At 39.9% G+C, this 19,268-nt stretch overlaps 1 protein-coding gene across 4 annotated transcripts in view; it reads left to right on the top strand.

The window, feature by feature from the left end:
• Nucleotides 1-223: 223 nt before the first annotated feature.
• ZNF341 (zinc finger protein 341) overlaps nucleotides 224-19,268 on the top strand; it is a 29,594-nt gene continuing 10,549 nt past the window's right edge. The window contains exons 1-10 of one of the 4 annotated variants that reach the window (XM_089514084.1): nucleotides 224-255; nucleotides 4,182-4,292; nucleotides 5,566-5,750; nucleotides 6,775-6,924; nucleotides 10,134-10,367; nucleotides 13,019-13,090; nucleotides 13,331-13,520; nucleotides 13,949-14,033; nucleotides 16,013-16,203; nucleotides 18,229-18,422. In XM_089514084.1, coding sequence (XP_089370210.1) covers nucleotides 225-255; nucleotides 4,182-4,292; nucleotides 5,566-5,750; nucleotides 6,775-6,924; nucleotides 10,134-10,367; nucleotides 13,019-13,090; nucleotides 13,331-13,520; nucleotides 13,949-14,033; nucleotides 16,013-16,203; nucleotides 18,229-18,422 — 1,443 coding nt within the window. In that variant the 5' untranslated portion in view covers nucleotide 224. Of the gene's footprint in view, nucleotides 256-1,714; nucleotides 2,499-2,955; nucleotides 3,007-4,181; nucleotides 4,293-5,565; nucleotides 5,751-6,774; nucleotides 6,925-10,133; nucleotides 10,368-13,018; nucleotides 13,091-13,330; nucleotides 13,521-13,948; nucleotides 14,034-16,012; nucleotides 16,204-18,228; nucleotides 18,423-19,268 lie in introns of those variants that run through there. The other 3 variants (XM_089514085.1, XM_089514086.1, XM_089514088.1) reach the window with 3 other exon arrangements.

The following is a 19,268-nucleotide window of genomic DNA, read 5'->3' as shown; positions in this document are numbered from 1 at the left end:
CTACGCTACGTCGCCTTCTTAAGCGAGACTCTTCTGCAAGGGATCCTTTAGGCCAAACGCTACTGGCTCATAATGAAACCAATGCCTCTCCCTCTCGGAGAGAGGCTCTTCCTTCAGCCGGCCTCCCCTCCCCAACAGCGCGGCCTCGGGCTCCCTCTGGCGGCCGAGCCAGCCTCTGTGCTTCCCACAATGCCTATTTAGGCTGCTCCTGCCTTGGCTCCAAGATGGCGCAGGCGATATTCGAGGCGCTGGAAGGTATCTGTCTATCCCTCTCTTGGGGAGCGGGCGTGGCTGTTCCACGCCAGGTGGCTCCCCTCCCGCCGCTGCGGACGGGACGGTGGCTGAGAATGAGAAAGCGGAGGGGACGCCCCAGTCAGCCAGCCGCGCAGGGAGGGAGGGAGGGAGGCAGGGTGGAACAGCCGTCCAGGCGCGCGGAGGGCGGCGGTCCCCTGGCGGAACGGCCGCCTTGGAGTTCTAAGGGAGGCCTTTGCCTCAGTTGCATCAGCCCTGGCTCTGAGGGACAGTCGCTTTTGAAGGCCTCTCCCAGTTTGACTCTGCTTTAACTGCCCTGGCTCCATGCTGTGGTATCCTGGGACAATTTCCAGATTTCCACAGCGTGGAGCCAGGGCAAGAGGCATTTTGCGAGACATTTGGTCACCTCTGTCAAGAGACTAGCTACATTTCTTGTTACGCCCTGGCTTAGCTACTAGCTGCCCCCTCTTCTGTTTTGAGTTTCTGGAGCTGCATCCACACCACAGAAATAATCCAGTTTGAAGCCGACTTAACTGCCCTGGCTCCATGCTGTGGGTTTCTGGGACAATCCCCAGAATTCCACAGCTTGGACCCAGGGCAAGAGGCATTTTGTGAGACATTAGGCTGCATCCACACTGCAGAAATAATCCAATCTGACACTGCTTTAACAGCCATCGCTCAATGCTGTGGAATTCTGGGAATTGTCAAGAGACACAGCTACATTTCTTATGCCACAAGCTAAGAGCCACTAGCGCTTTTGAGTGCAGCTGCATCCACACCACAGAAATAATCCAGTTTGATGCCGCTTTAACTGCCTGAGCTCCATGCTGTGGAATTCTGGGAACTGTACCTTTGTGAGACATTTAGCCATCTCAGAGAGAGAGCTCTGGTGTCAGAACAAGCTGCATTTCCCAGAATGCCATGGCATGATGCCATGGCAAATTAAAGCAATGTCAAACTGGATTATTTATGCAGTGCACAAGAGGAGACGCCCCTGCCAATGATATCTTGGTTTCTTCCACACATGTCACCCCTTTATTCATTTATTGACTTGACCCCTTGACTGCCCAATTGCAGCTTTATGTCTTGTTAAATTAAATGTTTGTATCCATAGTGCAGGGTCAGTACTTGGATGGGAGACCACCGGTGAATACCAGGTGCTGTAGGCTATATTTAGTGGAAGGAGCTGGCAAAGCCACCTCTGAATAATCCTTGCCTAACAAAAAACCTACAAAATTCATATGGTCACCATAAGTTTATAAATTACTTGAAGGGACATGCCTACACAAAAAAAGTTCATAAGTAGAGCTTGAAAGTGTTAGCTGCGCCATCTGTTTTTTATCTTTCTCCTCTGATTTGACAGGGATGTAGTGTATACTAGATTTCCATTTAATGATCTTCAGCAGAATTCCTGGACAATCAGTACCTAAAGAGTTTTTTGTGTAACCCAGAGATGGGCAGATTCTTTTTTGGGAAAACACACACACACACACACACACCTAAAGATAGCAGGTATCCTCTTGTGGTCCTGTTAAGTTCTACTATTCAAATACAACTGACAGTATGCTGGAGAATATGACATTATTTGCACAAATCTGAATATTTTTAAAACAGGTTAAATATGAATGTATTCTAAACATTACATTGCTATTATAGGAGGTAATGGCATGGACCTCCGTGACATACCTTTGCACACTACTTTCTGAATTGAAAAGGATATGACAGCTTGCACACATTTGACTCCTATAAAGCCATATCGTTTCAGCTCCTATAAGAAGTTGTTTTTGAAGGCTGAATATTCACTTTTGCATCACGGCAGAAGTTTCTTTTTAAAAAAATAGTTACAGGGCATATGTGGGTAAAATAGTATGACTCCACATTTGCCCTTGCATTAGTAGTTATTATTATTTGGAGCTATGCTCAGAAAAGGTTATAATGTTGTAGGGATATACTTTGGATAAGCCCTAAATCCTCTTATATTCTGTTTGGGTTTTATTTATGGAGCATACTATTGACAGTAGTATTAAGTTTTCTATCTAGGTAACCCATGACACGGGATACTTCTGTTTGTATCACTCCTACCTATCAAGCGCCTGTGCAGCTATTCCTTATTTTATTCCTTTGTTCAGAATTGGCAGATGTATCTATTTTAATGGATTATGGAGCACAAGGTGTTCTGATTTTTTTTAAAATGTGGCTGTAATTGTGAAGCAAGCCAAGAATTAAGAAGACAACCACAAAACCTGGTAATGTTACCAACACAAGAGTCAGATTTTATTTGGATAACATAATACTTTTTATCAGAAAACAGGTTTCATAGAACCAGGTAGCTGCAAATAGATAGAAATGTGAAACAAGGATCCCCAGATCTTGCTGATGCTACCAAAACTAACAGAACATTGCATCTGATGAAGTGAGCTGAGTCTACAAAAGCTTAGGTTGGAAATTTCTCCTCCCGTCTCCTTTATGTCTTTTTACATTAAGGAGATTAACACAGCTATCTCACTGCATGCCTTTCTATAATTTGATCAGTTCCTTGCTTTGTAAGAATCTTCTCCAGGCCAGTCACAGAATGCCCTTGGTATTTTTTTTACCACAGTGTCATTTTAGTTCATTTAAGAAGAGGGTTCCCCACCACCACCACCCCCATCATGTAGTCCATTTAAGAAGCCCTTTTAGTGCTTCTTATGCCTTAGGCTTTCCTTTCATCTCAAATAAAATGCTGTGATTGCTGACTGCACAGACTAGCTCTGGGTAAGGATACAAACTGCTTTTGTTGTTGTTTTTCTTCAAATAATTTAAAAATCATGGCAAATTTCTGAGGTGAACCCATGGTTTTCTTGGCATGATTTGTACAGTGGGGTGGTGGTGGTGGTTTGCCATTACCTTCCTTTGAAGATGAGAGAGTGTAACTTACCTAAGATCCCAGTGGGTTCCCATGGCTGAGAGGGGATGATGTCCTGGAATCGTAGTCCAGCACTCAAACCACTACACTGTGTTCTTGCTATACTAAGTATGCAACGTGCTGTTTAAAATCAGTTTCTTTTTTACTGTGGTTAAGCACACATAGATTTAGGGGACATCTTGCCTGGGTGGGGGAGACTTAAACATCCTGCCCCACCCCTGTTTTTATATCAAAATCCTCCAGTTTTAAAAAGAAGATTCTTCTCCATTGGCTACAGTGGTAGTCTTCCCCTGCAGCCTTAGCACTTGCATAGGACTGAAGTACTCAGCAATCATGGCAGGTTTGCAATTTAATAAGAAGTATCCCCCCACTCCCACTTCCAAGTTTTACAGGAAGCATTGTATTGTTAATACTTCCCTTTAATGTTTAGAATATATTTTACAAATAAATAGTGTGATGTGGTGGTTTGAGTGTTCGACTAGGACCTGCTGAGTGAGCTTGGGCAAGTCATACTCTCATCCTCAGAGGAAGGCAATGGCAAACCTCTGAATAGATCTGGTAATGAAAACACTACAAGCCTAGATTTCACTGTGTAGAAGGGGTCAGACTATGATTCTAAAATTCTAGATTGGTGAAATTAGGGGACAAGCATTTAGCAGTTTTAATGGCAGCTTACTTGATCTGGGTCTTGTTTATGTATCCTTGAAATGATCTTTCTTCATCTTAATCAGAAAGGCTTTTTAGTCTTGTTGGATTGTCAGACGTTAATCTGATTTAATAGAACAATGCACATGGTAAATTGTGAAGATTGTTGTGTGAGAACATTTTGTGGATGGGTGTGATATAATTTGGTGGTTTATCATAGAATGGAAAGTGACACTCGCAGAACTTGACAGAGAAGTTGGGTTAAATTGATTAATATACTTGAGTCTTAAAACAAGCTGATTTGTCTGTTTTTCCTTCAAAACTATTTATGGGTATTTTTAAAGACAGATCCTCTAATCACTATTTCTGGCTTCTTCAGGAATGGATAATCAGACAGTCTTAGCTGTTCAGTCCTTGTTAGATGGCCAAGGAGGAGTAGCAGATCCGTCAACACAACCTGTCAATGCATCCACCACTATTCAGGCCATGGGTGAGTCCTTTGTCTGCATATTAAAGGAAATGGGGGGAGGGGGTGGAGAGTCAAAATGTATACCTCTCAGTTTGCCAGTTCTGTTACTAATTTCCTATATGGAAATGCAGATGACACATAGGGGCTGTACGGACTGGCACTTTGTGCTGGCTTGTAAGCACAGTGAGGGTTGAGCATCCGGACACTACGAGCTCTCACCATGCCACTCAGGTGCCATATTGGCGCATGCCTGTTTACATGGCGTATGCCGTGACGATGCAAGACCTAAATGGTGCTGTGTGGAAGAGGCATCATCATGGCATGCCAGCATGCCTATGGCGCCCCTTCCAGGAAGATGACTAGAGCAGTTTCTTTTTGCTCCCTACAGGGAGCGGATTGGTTCTGCTGGGAGCGGATCAGGGCAGATAGTGTGTTCCACTGTCAAACAGCCCTTACTTTCTGGAAGTTCCTCCTAATGTTGAGATGGAATCTCTTTTCCTGGAGCTTGCATCCACTGTTCCATGTTCTAGTCTCTGGGGCAGCAGAAAACAAGCTTGCTCCCTCCTCAATATGACATCCCTTCAAATATTTAAACAGGACTATCATATCACCTCTTAACCTTCTCTTCTCCAGGCTAAACATACCCAGCTTCCTAAGCCGTTCCTCATAAGGCATGGTTTCCAGACCCTTCACCATTTTAGTTGCCCTCCTTTGGACACGCTCCAATTTCTCAACATCCTTTTTGAATTGTGGTGCCCAGAACTGGACACAGTATTCCAGGTGGGGCCTGACCAAAGCAGAATAGTGGCACTTTCTCCTAATCTATACTGGGCCATATATCTCCAAATGTTTACTAGATATGCCAGGCCTGCTCCCTTGTGTATATCCATTGCATGTTTCCTGGTATTTGAAAATGTGCATCTCTCCCTCACAGGCATAGAGAGAAAAATAATTGCTGTGTAAAGCATGAACTTTGTTTCAGATGGAAATTACTTCTAGAAAAATAAACATTGGTTGTTCTCATAATAAGAATACCAAAACTTGGCAATTCACTTGCCTCTGTTCAAATTTCTCTTGCTGAAACCATAGCTTGGAAAACATTACATTATAGACTACAACTCCCAGAACTGACCAGCCAACATGGGTATGATATCTGAGGAATTCTAGACTTTGTAATCCAAAAAAAAAAAAAAGTAATTTTCCCAAGCTTGGATTGAAGTTTTATTTATTATTGAATTCATCTGAAAATAATCTCAAGAGTCAGATCAATAACTTTCCCCTTGTTTGATCGCAGATGATGAGGATGTATTCCTCTGTGGGAAGTGTAAGAAGCAATTCAACTCACTCCCAGCATTCATGACCCATAAGCGAGAACAGTGTCAAGGCAATACCCCCTCATTGGCTACAGTCTCCCTGGCTAACAGTGGGTACACACCATCCATTACCTCAGTACAGCAGGCTCAGACCACCAATCGCCAGGTAAAAATGCTGAATGTTTTGCAATGTCTGTGCCATAAACAGTGGATAGAATGTTATAACCATAAACCATCTGTTTAAGTTAGGATTTTGGAGAATTGTGGTTGTGTTCCTTTAAGTTATTTTTGACTTATGATGACCCTAAGGCAAAGCTATCAGAGGCAATATTTTCTTGGCAATAATTGTTCAGAGGACTTTTGCCTTTACCTTCCTCTGAGGCTGAGACATTGTGACTTGCCCAAGGCCATTTAGTGGGTTTCCATGGCTGAGCAGGAATTTGAACTCTGCTCTTCAGAGTCACAGTCCATGGCTCAAACCACTACACTAGCTCTGCTATTTCAGAGTTTGGGGAGGGAATTAATCCAAATGGTTATCTTCCTTTGATTAAAAGAAGCATTCACAAAACTCTGTGTTGTTGTTGTGTGTCTTCAAGTTTGTTTTTGACTTATAGTGACCCTGAGGGGAACCTATCATGGGGTTTTCTGGGACTGAGAGTCTGACTCATACAAGGTCACCCAGTGAGTTTCTATAGCTAAGTAGGGATTCAAACCCTGGTCTCCCGAGTTGTAGTCCTCCACTCAAACCACTATGCCAGACTGGCTCACTATACTCCTTATATATACTAACATATAAGACAGCTTTTATCCCTATCTAATATACATTTAACTGTTCTCTTTTATATTTCCACTTTTTCCAGGAAGAAACAAAGATAACATCTTCCCTAACCCCCAGTCAGCTGCATAAAGGAAAACAGTAACTTAATGAGGCAGGGGTATTGTAAGGATTTGTGAAGTGCTTTTTACACTCCAGAATTTAGTATAAATATTAAATATTGTCAGTATTTTCCAAGGCAATATTTTCAGACATTGTAGTATTCAATGGTTTCTTACCACATCCTTTCTGATAGATAGGGATTGGGAATTTTGTTATAGCCTATTTTAATGTGAATCACAAGAATTATTTTTTGATTTCTAGATTGAGAACCAAAGTAAGTTTTTTTAATTAAAAAAACCTTTCTTCCTAACAGATCTCCACGTACATTACGGTCCCGCCCTCTCCTCTGATCCAGACATTAGTCCAAGGGAATATTTTAGTAAGTGATGAAGTCCTGATGTCAGCTATGTCTGCTTTTACAACTCTGGACCAACCAATGTCCGCAGTACAACCTTCTGTTCAGGTAAACAGAATGTTTTTCAGTTGTTTTAAGATGCATACAAACTCTGGTAAAGCAGCACCAAAGGTTGAGAAGTTGCTGTAAAGTTGTAAAAAATAAATAAATACATGTGTGAATCCAAAAGTCTGTTAAAAAACACATGTGTGAAGTACGTAATCATTTTTTTTTTGCCATCACTGTATACTTCAGTCGTTACAAAATGAGTTATTTCACAACCTGATGGTTGGGTTGGGAGTTTGGAGATCTTATAGCCATTCCATACCAAACTCCCATGTATGCAAGAGAAAATGACAGTGAATATTATGAATCATTGAGAAAAGAAATGGAAAACAAAACCATCAGCTTAAATATGTGCAGTTTTGGTATCTCTTATTTTCATAAAAGTAAAGGTGATGTATAAAAGAGAGAAACAAGAAAGAAACTTTCTGACATCCTAAAGCAGTAAAATATTTCAGTCCACGGCTGAACTTCCCATTTCACTTCCTATCCCTTGCCATGCATTTACAAAGAAAGTTCCCATTTGTGCAACTGGAACCTTTTCACAAAAACATTATTGGAGGATCTTCAGTGAGTAGGGGGGGGGGGCAAACAAAACAAACAAACAAACAAGCTTCATTTATATACCGCTTCATACTGCCTAAGCAGTGTCTAAATGTTTTACAACTGTAAGCTAATTTGCCCCCAACAATCTGGGTACTCATTTTAGCGACCTCGGAAGGATGCAAGCCTGAGTCGAGCTTGAGCCCTTTTGCTGGTCTTGAACTTGCAACCTTGTGGTTTTGAGTGAGTGGCTGCAGTACAGGCATTTAACCACACCATCAGGGCTCCTGGTGGCAGAATTTTAGAAAGAAAAGATGCTTCATCTTCAAAACTTGTATGCAGTCTCTAAGACGTTTCACTGAGAAAATGTGGCCCTCGACTATAAAAATTGCCCACTCCTGTCTTAAAAGATGAACCAATGGAAATCCAGTTTGGACTGTTGTGAAGTTGCCCTCCTTTATCTCTCCCAAAGTGATTTTTGTGTTTTCAAATCTTAAGGTTGTTTTAACTTGGTGATACCTTCCTGTGTAGAAGGGGGGGGGGGGTGTCATTTTGAGAATTAGTTCCTTAATAGTACATAGTAAACATGAGTGCTTGTAACAAAATAATGCATGGATTAATTAGTTGGTTTAGTGTCCCACTGTTGTTGTGTGCTTTCCAGTTGTTTTCTCTTTCATGGGATTTTCAGGGCAAGAGGCTGAGAGACAGTAACTTGCTCAAAGTCACCCAGGGGGCGTCCATGGCTGAATTAGGATTTGAACCCTGCTTTCCCAGATTCTTAGTCCAATACTCAAACCACTGTACAATGCTGCCACCACACAGTACATTTCTATGTTACTTATTCATCTTCCCACTAGTGATGCAAGGTGAAGATATCTGTAAGAAAATATTCTCTGAGCTTGAGAAGATTCTCCAAAATATTACTCTGTAAGAATGTTTGAGAACTTTCTAATTTTTGCGAAGTCAAAGGCTTTTTTACAGCTGGCAGCCATAGTTTTTTGTGGATTTTTCGGGCCATGTAACCGGGTTCTCTAATTTTTCATTGATCTCTAAAGAAAATATTGTGTTTGACCTCACTCATTCTTGAATGTTATACAGTTTTCTTTAGTATTCCCAGTGGTTGAGAACTTTACAACATTCCAGAATGTTACTGAACGTTTGTCACCATTCTAGAATCCATATTTCCTTTCCATCAGACTAATCTTCCATCACTCTTTCCATCACAACTACCTTTTCCCATCTTCTCCCTAGGAAGCTGCTGCCTCATCCACCCTACATCCCACCACTACCACACTTGCTATCCATTTCCCCTCCCTATTGCTGCTGTCTTCCCACCATCTCCCCATCCCTATTCCCTACCACTTCTGTAAAGGGATTCTTTTGGACCATTCTGTTGTTCCACAGTCTTTCTTCTGCAGTTAACAGATGTATTTTGGGGTATCGGTCCAGAAATGACACAAACAGCTTCATCCTGTTTTAAGATAGACTGCAAGCCATTAATCTGATCAGCTCAAAATAAGCAAAACACCAGAATATTTTGAGAATTAAGCTATCATTTTGAAAGACTAGTTCTGAAAGACTAGTTTCTTTACCAAAAGGAAAAAAAAAAAAAAACAGGAGATGTTTAAAAGTTTTGGGGTACAGAAAAGAAGACATAACTCATTTTCATTTTAACGATTGGAAACTTCCATGTTTTTAAAAAATTGTATTGAAGAGACACAAATTGAAAAATTATTTACAATATGTTAAACGAATTCTGAAAAATTCTCAGGTTGGCAAACATTCTTGAAAATATTTCCCAGAAGTTCATTCTTAAGAATTTTAATACTTCGTACCACAAAATTCCTCTTTCTTTTCATCTGCTGTGTGTCCTATTTCACCTTTCCTTTTTTCTGCTTTGTTACTTGTAATGCTGTAATCTCATCTCTCAAACTCTGCTCCTACTTTGTCCTCACTGATTCATTTGTTCTCTACTTATTTTCATCATTTCTTACTTGCATTTCCATCTTTAATCATCCCTTCTCTTGTCATCTCCTAAATCCTGCTTCCTTCTCCCAGCCACATCTTCTCCTTGTTTGTTTGCTTTTTCAGGCTACCCCATTCCAATTTCTGTTCCTTCTCTGCCTCTGTCTCTATAATCTTTCTCTCTTCCAGCACGCTCCAGCATGTGTGTCTTCATTTTTTCCTCCTTCTTACCCCATTCTTTCTCCTACTCTGTTCACCATAGACAATCAGCCAGGGGCTTTAACAACGGCTTCTGGAAGCAGTGGAGTTTTACAATAAAATACCTGGGTGGGTCACATGTTCATTGCACGCACATTCTTCTTGGAGGCTAGAATAGCCTGCTCCTTGGTATCCTTCCATCAGCAGACAAAAAAAGGTTTTTTTTAATAGGATGATGTCCTGCTTTTAACTGTAATCTTTTCAAGTGACTTTTTATTAATGACATATTCTAAATAGTTTTTAATCTTATTGATAGTTCAATTATATTTAATGTTAGCCTTTTGTGTATTTTAGTTATATTGTATCTAATAATGATGGTAATAATAATAATAATAATAATAATAATAATAATAATAATAAGGTTTATGAATGGAGGCGAGAGTCTGAATACAAATCTTTTTGATGCTTTCTTTCCAAAGTTTTGTTAATTCCCCATTTTGTCTTTTTAGAGCAGCCTGAATATGCACACTGGAGCAGGATACCTCTCTCAACCACCTCCGCCACCTCCACCACCACCACCACCTCAACCTCCCCCTCCTCCCCCTCCAACCCTTGGAGCACCAGGTCAGGCCAGTGCTGGTAGCAGTGGAGTTGTGGAAGTGTATAGTGCACCTACCTCCATGAATGGGAATGGTACAGTGGAGATACAGAATCTGGGAATGCAGCCCTACCCACCTATGGAGGTACAGATGGGTTTGTGCTTGCTATCTAAAATGCTACTTCTGATTCACCCAACCCCAAAAGGTGATTTACCAAACAAATTTGAGAGTAGCATAACAAAATACATAAGGTTATCTTCTAATCAGTAAATAAGTAAATCAGTAAATAATCTATCAAGAAGAAGTCAGCCATCTGCAGCAAATTTAGAGAACAAGTAAAATTACTTGCAGCATAGGCTATAGGAACGACTGATATGGAGAGGTTACTAAAATGGCTCACATCATTAGGCTAAATGAGATTATGTGGGAACATCATGTAACTGTCTGCAAGTACTGGAATTCTAAAGCAAAGCCAGGAGGCAGAGATGTGTTTGTTTTTATGGGCAGGGGAGATTTATGGAGAAACAGAAAAAAAGTACAGTATGTTAGAAACTTGGGGCTGGAGCAGATGGGCAGGAAAGAGTGGCCTGAGTCTGGCCACAAGGAGATTGTTATCGCACCAATTGGGCCGTCGCTGCAGGATCCAACCCACGCTTTCTAGAGCTGGATTATCCTGGTTCCTTTTTGCTCTGATCCAAAGGACTGGAATGCAGTTTTGGCATGGCTTCAGGCCACACTGGAGGTGTGCATCATTTGAATGTCACGCCTCCAAATCGGCCAGAAGCCACTTCTTTTGACCCATCTGTTCCAGGACATAGTCTGAAAACCATAGTTGATGCATAGGGAGAGGTGGAATATAAATAAATTTTATATTATTATTATTATTATTATTATTATTATTATTATTATTATTATTATTGGAAATTCAGAAGCCCCTCCAGCGTGGCTTCACCATTTCTACATTGCTTAAATCTTAAATAATCCCTGGATCTGTTTCCATAAGCCATATTTATTTTCTGACAATATTTATTATTGGCTGTTAGCTAAGAGAGAAAAGAAAATGTTTGTAGTGGGCAAAGTACTATTATGCTAGGAAAGTAAATTGGCAAGACCTTTGCCTCGTTTTCTTTTTTCCTTAGAAGTCATACCCTGAGATCAGGCAGGAGCCACAATGAAGACTATAAGATAAATTGGAAAGCACTTTGTAACCTCATTATACCATGTAATGCTATACCTTTTGCTCTGGCTAGGCAAAATGTGTTTCAGAATTATTTTGTCAGCTTAATTTTTTTTTAAATTTTATTCAATTTACAAAAACAGACATACATAACATTTTGCCAGCTTAATTTTAAACAGATTTATTTGATTTATAACATACAGTTTGACTCAAAGACACCTCAGACTATCTCTATAAGAAATTCCTGTTGCTTTCTGTATTTAAGATCTAATAAAGTCAGTACAGCATGTCTCCCCAAACCAGTGAGCCTAATCATTAACTGTGCAATTCTACACTTCCATATTCAGCAATTATCTTTTATTTTATTTATTTAGTTACTTATTTCATTTTTATGTCATCTTCCTTCCAGTGAGGGACCAAAGATGGCTTTAGGATTGTTTCTAGTTCTGACGCACCTGAAGTTATGGCATGGTTTGAAAACAAAAATTGGATACTTGGTGTAGCATGCTTCTAAATCAAGACAAAATAGTTGTGGTCAGCTGAAAAGCAGATAAAGGAATAATATTCATCCTAAACTAGATGAGGTTACAATGTACCTGAAATCTCAGATTTGCTTCCTAGGTTCAGTCCTGTGTCTGGATGCCTAAGTGTCTGCAGTGGCCAGGAGTGCCTTTGCACAGTTAACGTTAGTGCACCAGCTACTCCCATTCCTGAAGACATCTGATCTGACTTCAGGGATACATGCCTTGATTACATCCCATTTGTATTACTGAATACACTTTTATATGAGGTTGCCTTTGGAAAAAGTACAGAAACCTCAGCAGGTCCAGAAAGGTGTGGCCAGATTGTGGCTGGTTATAGGAAACGTATATAACTTCTCTGTTATAATAGCTTCACTTTGTAAGCTACATTATGATTCCTTTTTGAGGCACAATTCAAAGTGCTTGTATAAAATGTATAAAATTCTCTATAGCTTGGGTCCAGACTATCACAAAGACTGTATCTCCCTATGTGAACCTTTCCAAGTTTAAGATCCTCTTGTTCGCACCAGAATCACTGGCATGTTTGTTGAAGAGATGTAAGAGCAGGGCTATCTCGGTGGCTGGGCTGTGGAAGTCCCTGCCATGGGAAACTAGGGTTGTCTCCTCTCTTGTTTTCTTTTTGCAGCAGGCAGACCTTTTTATTTATAAAGGTTTTTTACTATTAACTTGGGGAGGTTGTTTTGATGTAGGGGGCAGTGGTGTATTTTTATCCTAGTGTTTCCAAAGGCTTTTAAATTGTTTTAAATTACAGTACTACCTATTAATGAGATAATTCATTTAATAGTTAACTGCTTTTTACTATTATGATTGGCTTTTAGCTATATTGTGTTTTAATCCATTTTGTGAGTCGCCTTGAGTTCCATGTTGAGAAAAAAGTGGCATATAAAACACATACATCTTGCAACCACTTTATTTTTGTGGGAAAATATTAATACAATTCATACTACAGAGCAGAACATCTAATTTTCCCCAGCTAAATGTCAGCCATAACACATATGGACTTTAATAAAACATTTCATACTCAGTTTGTAGTATCCTCGAAGCAGCAAGCCTCTGACCTGCTTGCTGTTTTTCAGGCTTTTAAAGGAACTGAGAAGAGAAGCCAAGAGAGTGCACTTCGTCCTTCTCAGTGCTGTACCTTTCGAATGGTAAGAGCAGAGCTTCAAGAAGTTATTCTTTCGTTGAGAACTTCAAGGATCCTCACAGGAATTGTAGTCCAAAAAGTAACATTTCCAAGTGCTAGTTACAGACATGTTTGAAGTTAGCTCAGCCTTTGGCCAAACATTTGAAGAAGAGTGTTGGAGCCTTGAGGTCTGTTCTGAATATGACATTTTCTGATGCTAGTACTACACTTTCAAGTATGTTTTCACCAATAATTTCTGTTTTAGGTGCCCAGCCAATGTGTGGAAACCCCTGTGTATCCCTCCCCTCCAGTGTATAGTCCAGGAAAGCAAGGCTTTAAGTCCAAAAGCCCGAATACTGCTGTTCCCTTGAATAATACATGTGGGGGAAATGTGACCAATTTTGATTCACCATCAAAGAACCGCCGTTCTAAAACAGATAGCACCTTCCTAGAAGGTAAGGCTGTTTGCCTTTGCTGTGATCTTACCTAAAATATGGCAGTAGAAGAATGTTGCAGAATGTATTTTAGTAACTTACATTAGGCATGGAGGGATAGTGAAATTCTGGATTGTGCATATCATTCATTTCTAGGGTGAACCCCCTGCCCCCACATTAGGAGTTTGTGTATTTTTGTCTGTGTGCATGTAAGATCAAAAATGATGTTTAAATGATACAGAGAAGTGCTGAAAACAGAAAGCACTAGGCACTGTATGGCAATGCCTGTCTGGCAGAGGTCTGTACTATATTTAATCTGATGTAGTATAAGAACTTAATAAAAAAGGGAATTAAAATACAGTATTTACGGACTGAAATGAGGGAGTAAGAATCTGTGACAGCAGCTTTCTTGACATGTGCATTTTTGTTTCTTGCTGTTTGTCCTTCAGGGAAGCCTAAATCACCCAAACTGAAATGTACATACTGTGACAAGGCCTTCACCAAGAACTTTGACCTACAGCAGCATATCAGAAGGTAATGCTGAGCTTCCAGATGGGGCACAATGGCAATAGCTTGTTTGATAGAACAAGCGCAATAATTATGATTCCATTGTAGCCACTTTTACTTTCTGGTTAAGGCTTTGGAAATTTAAGCCATCTATCTGCTAGGCCAGGGTGGTTCCCTAAAAGTTGAACACTAGTTACAGCATGGTGTACATTTGTGTGTACACATGTGCATGCATGCATGAGTTTAACTCACGTCCAGATGTTGGCTGCTTACCCACTGGATTCACTGGGTTTTACAGAGTCTATTGCAAGCCTTCCTGATTATCCCTGTCATTGACTCTCCTGACTAGTCATTGGTAATCCTGTTAATAATATTACTGTATATATTGATATTTACGTCTAGAAATTTTAGTCAAAAAATTGAACCAAAACACCCGAGTTGACTTATCCATGGGTCAATGTAAGTACTGTACTTTAACTCTTATAAAAAGGGAACCATACCCTGGTGAAAGGCAAGCTTCCCTCCTGGAAGCACTGACCTCCCTCTTTTCTCTCAGCCATCCTGTCTTTAGGTTGAACACTCACAGTAATGCCTGTTGGAATTTTGTAAATTCTTTGGCATCGTTTCCTTTTGCTTCATCCTTTACATCTTTTGTTACATATCCCTAAGCTTTATCCTCAACATATCCACAGGTCATGTGAAAAAGCCATAATTTTGTCCCCAAAACTTGCCCTCAACTTGTACATGAGGTCATCTTATAATTCCAGGTTGCCACGTTTAGGTTCTGCTTCTTCATTTGACACCAAGAAAAAGTCCTTCTGTCCATATGTTCAAATTTTTGATGTGTACATCCCTGTCCACATTCGTGTTTTGTGTGTCTCCTGCTTCTTCCTGTAGTAATTTTTATTGCACCTTGACATCCTGTTCTTTATACACACACACACACACACACACACACACACACAATGGGATTCAAGGCAGGTTACAATAATTTAAAAAGATAACAGTAAAACATTGATTACAAAAGTTTAAAAATAATTAAACATTATTAATATAAAAACATAAGTTAAAAACACATAGTTTAAACTAGTAAAAACCATAAAAAGCATTTACAGCACACAGTACAAAACAAGTAAAATTGGTTGTAGGCCAACCCAGATTTTCACTGTCCCTCCATCAATTGAGTTGTCACAAAAAGCAGACAGGGAAAAAAATGAGAAAGTGATCTTTAAGTGATACAGTCTCCATGTTGTACTGAGATGTTATGGGAGGAAGGGACTACAAACTTCTAATTAGGGCTGATAATGTTTTTGGTATTAAATTTTGAAACAGCCTATAGGCTGTTTTCCTGGGAGCAGGAAAAAACAATGTAAGGTAACAAACTTTGGTTTTTAATTCTGAAAATGCAAACAGCTTCCCTCAAAATTGAATCTATCTAGGAAAAGACAGATCTGTCCTTTTCCATTTAAGTTACAGTAAATGCATATGAGAAGGAAAATTAGTCTTCCCACTTGTGGAATAGCTTATCTAGGAAGATGTGTTTGATGTAGGTTTCCTTTTTTTATTTCAGCAAGTGGTCTTCTGTGTTGGCCTCTTAATTTTTTTTAATTGCTTTTCTTTTAAAATGAAAGGTTTTTTATTGTTAGTTTATTCTATAATTTTGTTATCTTACTTTATTTTGTGATTACTTAACTGCAGTTTGTAATTAAAAGCAAATGTGGAGTTAGAAATAATCACAATAAATGAATGAATAAATAAATGTACACCTTGTTCCTGATTACTACATGTTCCTGGTGGGAGAAAACCTTGTAAAATAACATTGGGTCCACAACATTTAAGATTGCAGAGCTTAGAAAATGTCTTTTTTGGGAACTATAATTGTCAGAATCTCCAATTTTTTTACAAGTTCTGCATTGGGCATACTGATAACAACCAATAGTCAGATTATACTGCCATTGGGAGAGTCTACTTTCCAGCTTCTGAGGTTGTTTTCTCTTTTCCTTCAGTCACACAGGGGAGAAGCCCTTCCAGTGTATCGTGTGTGGCCGTGCCTTTGCACAAAAGTCCAATGTGAAGAAGCACATGCAGACGCATAAGGTGTGGCCACCAGGAACTGGGTGTACCATCTCTCGGAGCTCTGTCACTGTTCAAGTCATGGCACTGAACCCCAATCAACAGGAGGATGAGGAAAATGCAGGTGCATTACTTACTGGTGGGGTGACCAGTTGATGACCTGCTCCCCAAAACTTGGAATATTTGTGCTTCCACTTGCTTCTACCCACCTGTCTTTTTCATAGTCCTATGACTAGCATAGTTGGGGATAGATTTTTTGTGTGTCCTGCTTACTGCAGGTCAGATATGTAGGTCAGCATGCTCATTTAGTTACAGCCCTATGTTGTGTATTCTCCAGCCATGTTTACTTTTTCCCTGCATCTCACCCCACTCTAGAGGTGATATATTCCTGTTTCTGTGGATCAGATCTGAGTTCAGCTGTACGCCAATAGCTGTCATTCATCCCCCAGACACAGACAATATGAAGGGAAATGGGAGTGTGTACCTTCTGGTTTGTTTATAGGAACAATTTGCCATACATTCAAGACCTGAGCAAGTTTCTTGATAACAGGGTAACTTGGAGGTCTCTGTCATAGGGTTGCCACAAATTGCAGTTGACTTGACAACTTAACAACAAGATCTACCTGTAGAATGCAGTATGTGGCTTGATGTGTGATCCCATTTGCTTTCTAAATTATATCATCCTCACCATCACCATCATTATCATTTATTTATTTATGTAGCACCATCCATGTACGTGCTGCTTTACAAACAATTACAGAATATCATTGCTATGGGCTGTGTCTCATTTTAAGAAATAGTGGGTGAACTGTGTACACTAAGCTCTTTGTACATCATGTTTTGCACTGTGCCAGAGAACAGATGTTAGGATAATATGTGTTTTCTGCATGGCCAGGCTCTTCTCCTGAGTAGTACATGCCAAATCTTCATTCCATTAATAAGTGGGATAAGAAGGGCACATCCATTCCATCATTCTAGGATGATCTTGCCAAAGGAAAAGGAATAAATGTACAGGATGAAGTAAAAGTGTAGAAAAGACTCAGAAAGTACTGAGTGCAATTTACAGTGGACATCATTGGACTAGTTGGAGGAAAATAACATTTTGATGCTCTCTCCTGGCTTAAGTCCACTGCTAATGGAATACTTTACAAGCATACATTCCTCTTACTAAAAAATGGCAGATCTGAATTTTCAATGTGTAGTGTGTAATGTACAATGCCCCTAGTCTGGAGTAGAGGTGAGAGCTCACACAATGGAATACCTCACAAGCATGCATTCTTACAGAAAACAAGCATTTCAGGGTGAAAGCTAGACAAGAGCATTCTTCATATCACAGTGAAAGTTAGACAAGAATCTTTCCACATTAGTGTGGATGGGGCATTTAGTCTCATGAAGAACAACCAAGACAACAACAAAGGGTTGGAAACCAAGCCTTGTGAGGAATGGCTTAGGGAGTTGGGTTTGTTTAACTTGAAAAACAGAGGACTGAAAGGTGACATAAATATCTGAAGGGATATCATGTAGAAGATGGAGCCACCTTGTTTTCCGATGTCCCAGAAACTAGAACATGAACCAATGGATTCACTTAAGAAAAGCAACTCCATCTAAACATTGGGAAATACTTTTTTAAAAAACCTAGAAGAATTGTTTAACAATGGAACTGCCTTTGGAGGGTGATGGGGATCTCCATTTTTGAAGGTACAATATTTAAGCAGAGATTGGATGGGCATCTTTCAGGAGTGGAGTAATTGTGTATTCCTGCATGGCAGGGGGTTGGACTAGGTGGCCCTTGTGGTCCCTTCCAACTCTTTAAGAATCTGTGATTCTATGACCCTTTCTCCACTGCAGGTACTTATTGACCAAAGAGTTTCAGCTCTAAAAGTTAACCAGAGCAGAGATACAACTCCTCAATGATTGGGCAAAATCAGTGAAATGCAATGGAAAGGGAAAGAAAAATGAAGGTGATCTAATTTCTGTAGCTTTGCATTTTGGAAGAGAAAGCTAGGACATTGTGATTTGAATGAATGGTAGGATATTATATGAAAATGGAAAGATGGCTTTGCTTCGTATCCTGGTCTAAAAATACCCCTTCCCCATAATACTCCAAACTGGAAGTCTAATAATTTTACACCCTGATCTTTTCCTGCAGGCTTAAATCCAACTCCAAGAAGCAGTCCCCAACAGCCCCAGGCCATGCTTCCCTCAGAAGAACATGAATCCAGCAAGCTGGAAGCCAAGCAAGTGGTCTTGATAGACAGTTCATATCAGTGCCAGTTCTGCCCCAACAAATTCAATACATACTTCCAGCTCAAATCACACATGACTCAACACAAACATGAGCAGGTGGGTTACTAGCCAAGGGCATGGATTTCTTCTTGTCCTGCTTTGGTCTTTCTCTGACCTATAGAAATTGAAGAATATATACATACGGTTAAATTTAATCTGTGTAGATAATAGAATTAAACTTTTCTTGGGGCAAGGGCTTTCTTTCTTGGGTGCAGTTTAGAACATCTAACTCCATATCATATTTTATTCTTAATTATCATTCTAGCATAGTATAATCACCTCTGGTTAGCCATGGCTGTTTGTCACTGTTTAGACAGAGATATTAGAGGTGGAATCTGAGGTATTACATACACTGAGTGTGAGCTCTAACAATTCATCTACAGTCCCTCTCCAGACCCAGCAGAGTGTAATCTGGAATCTGTTTCATTCAATGATAGAATATAATCCGCTGACTGTTCTCCAAGTTTGAATAGAAAAATTAAAATAAATCCATAAAAGCTTCATCCCAGGTTTTTCCAAATGTCTGATAGCTGAGGTAAATACTTAACTTTGCTTTCAACCTCCATGTTTATTTTAGAACATGTTCAGGCTACTTGCTCTGAAGCAGGTAGGTACTTCTTTAAGCCCCAAGGGATGAGTTCAGTTTCAGAAAATTTCTTTGGGGCCCAAAATAAGCATGTGTGACCCAAAGGCTTAAAATTCATGATGGGAACAATAAAACTAGCAGAAGGTATGAAAGGTACAGAAGCTGCTAAAGCAAATTATGGCATCATGGGGGAAAAGATGTGGTCATTTGGTTTCCCAAGAGGGCTGGATGTGGTCCCAGGTTGTGAAATTTCCAACCCCTGTTGTAGGAGAATTCACCTCCGTATGTCTGCATGCTTTCTTGAAGAGAATGCCCAT

This window comes from Sceloporus occidentalis, unplaced genomic scaffold (assembly GCF_023333645.1).
Source record: "Sceloporus occidentalis isolate IW3139 unplaced genomic scaffold, rSceOcc1.0.p SCAF_3, whole genome shotgun sequence".
Lineage (NCBI taxonomy): Eukaryota > Metazoa > Chordata > Lepidosauria > Squamata > Phrynosomatidae > Sceloporus > Sceloporus occidentalis.
Note: the sequence above shows the minus strand (reverse complement) of the source record. Positions and strands in the feature narration are given on the sequence as shown.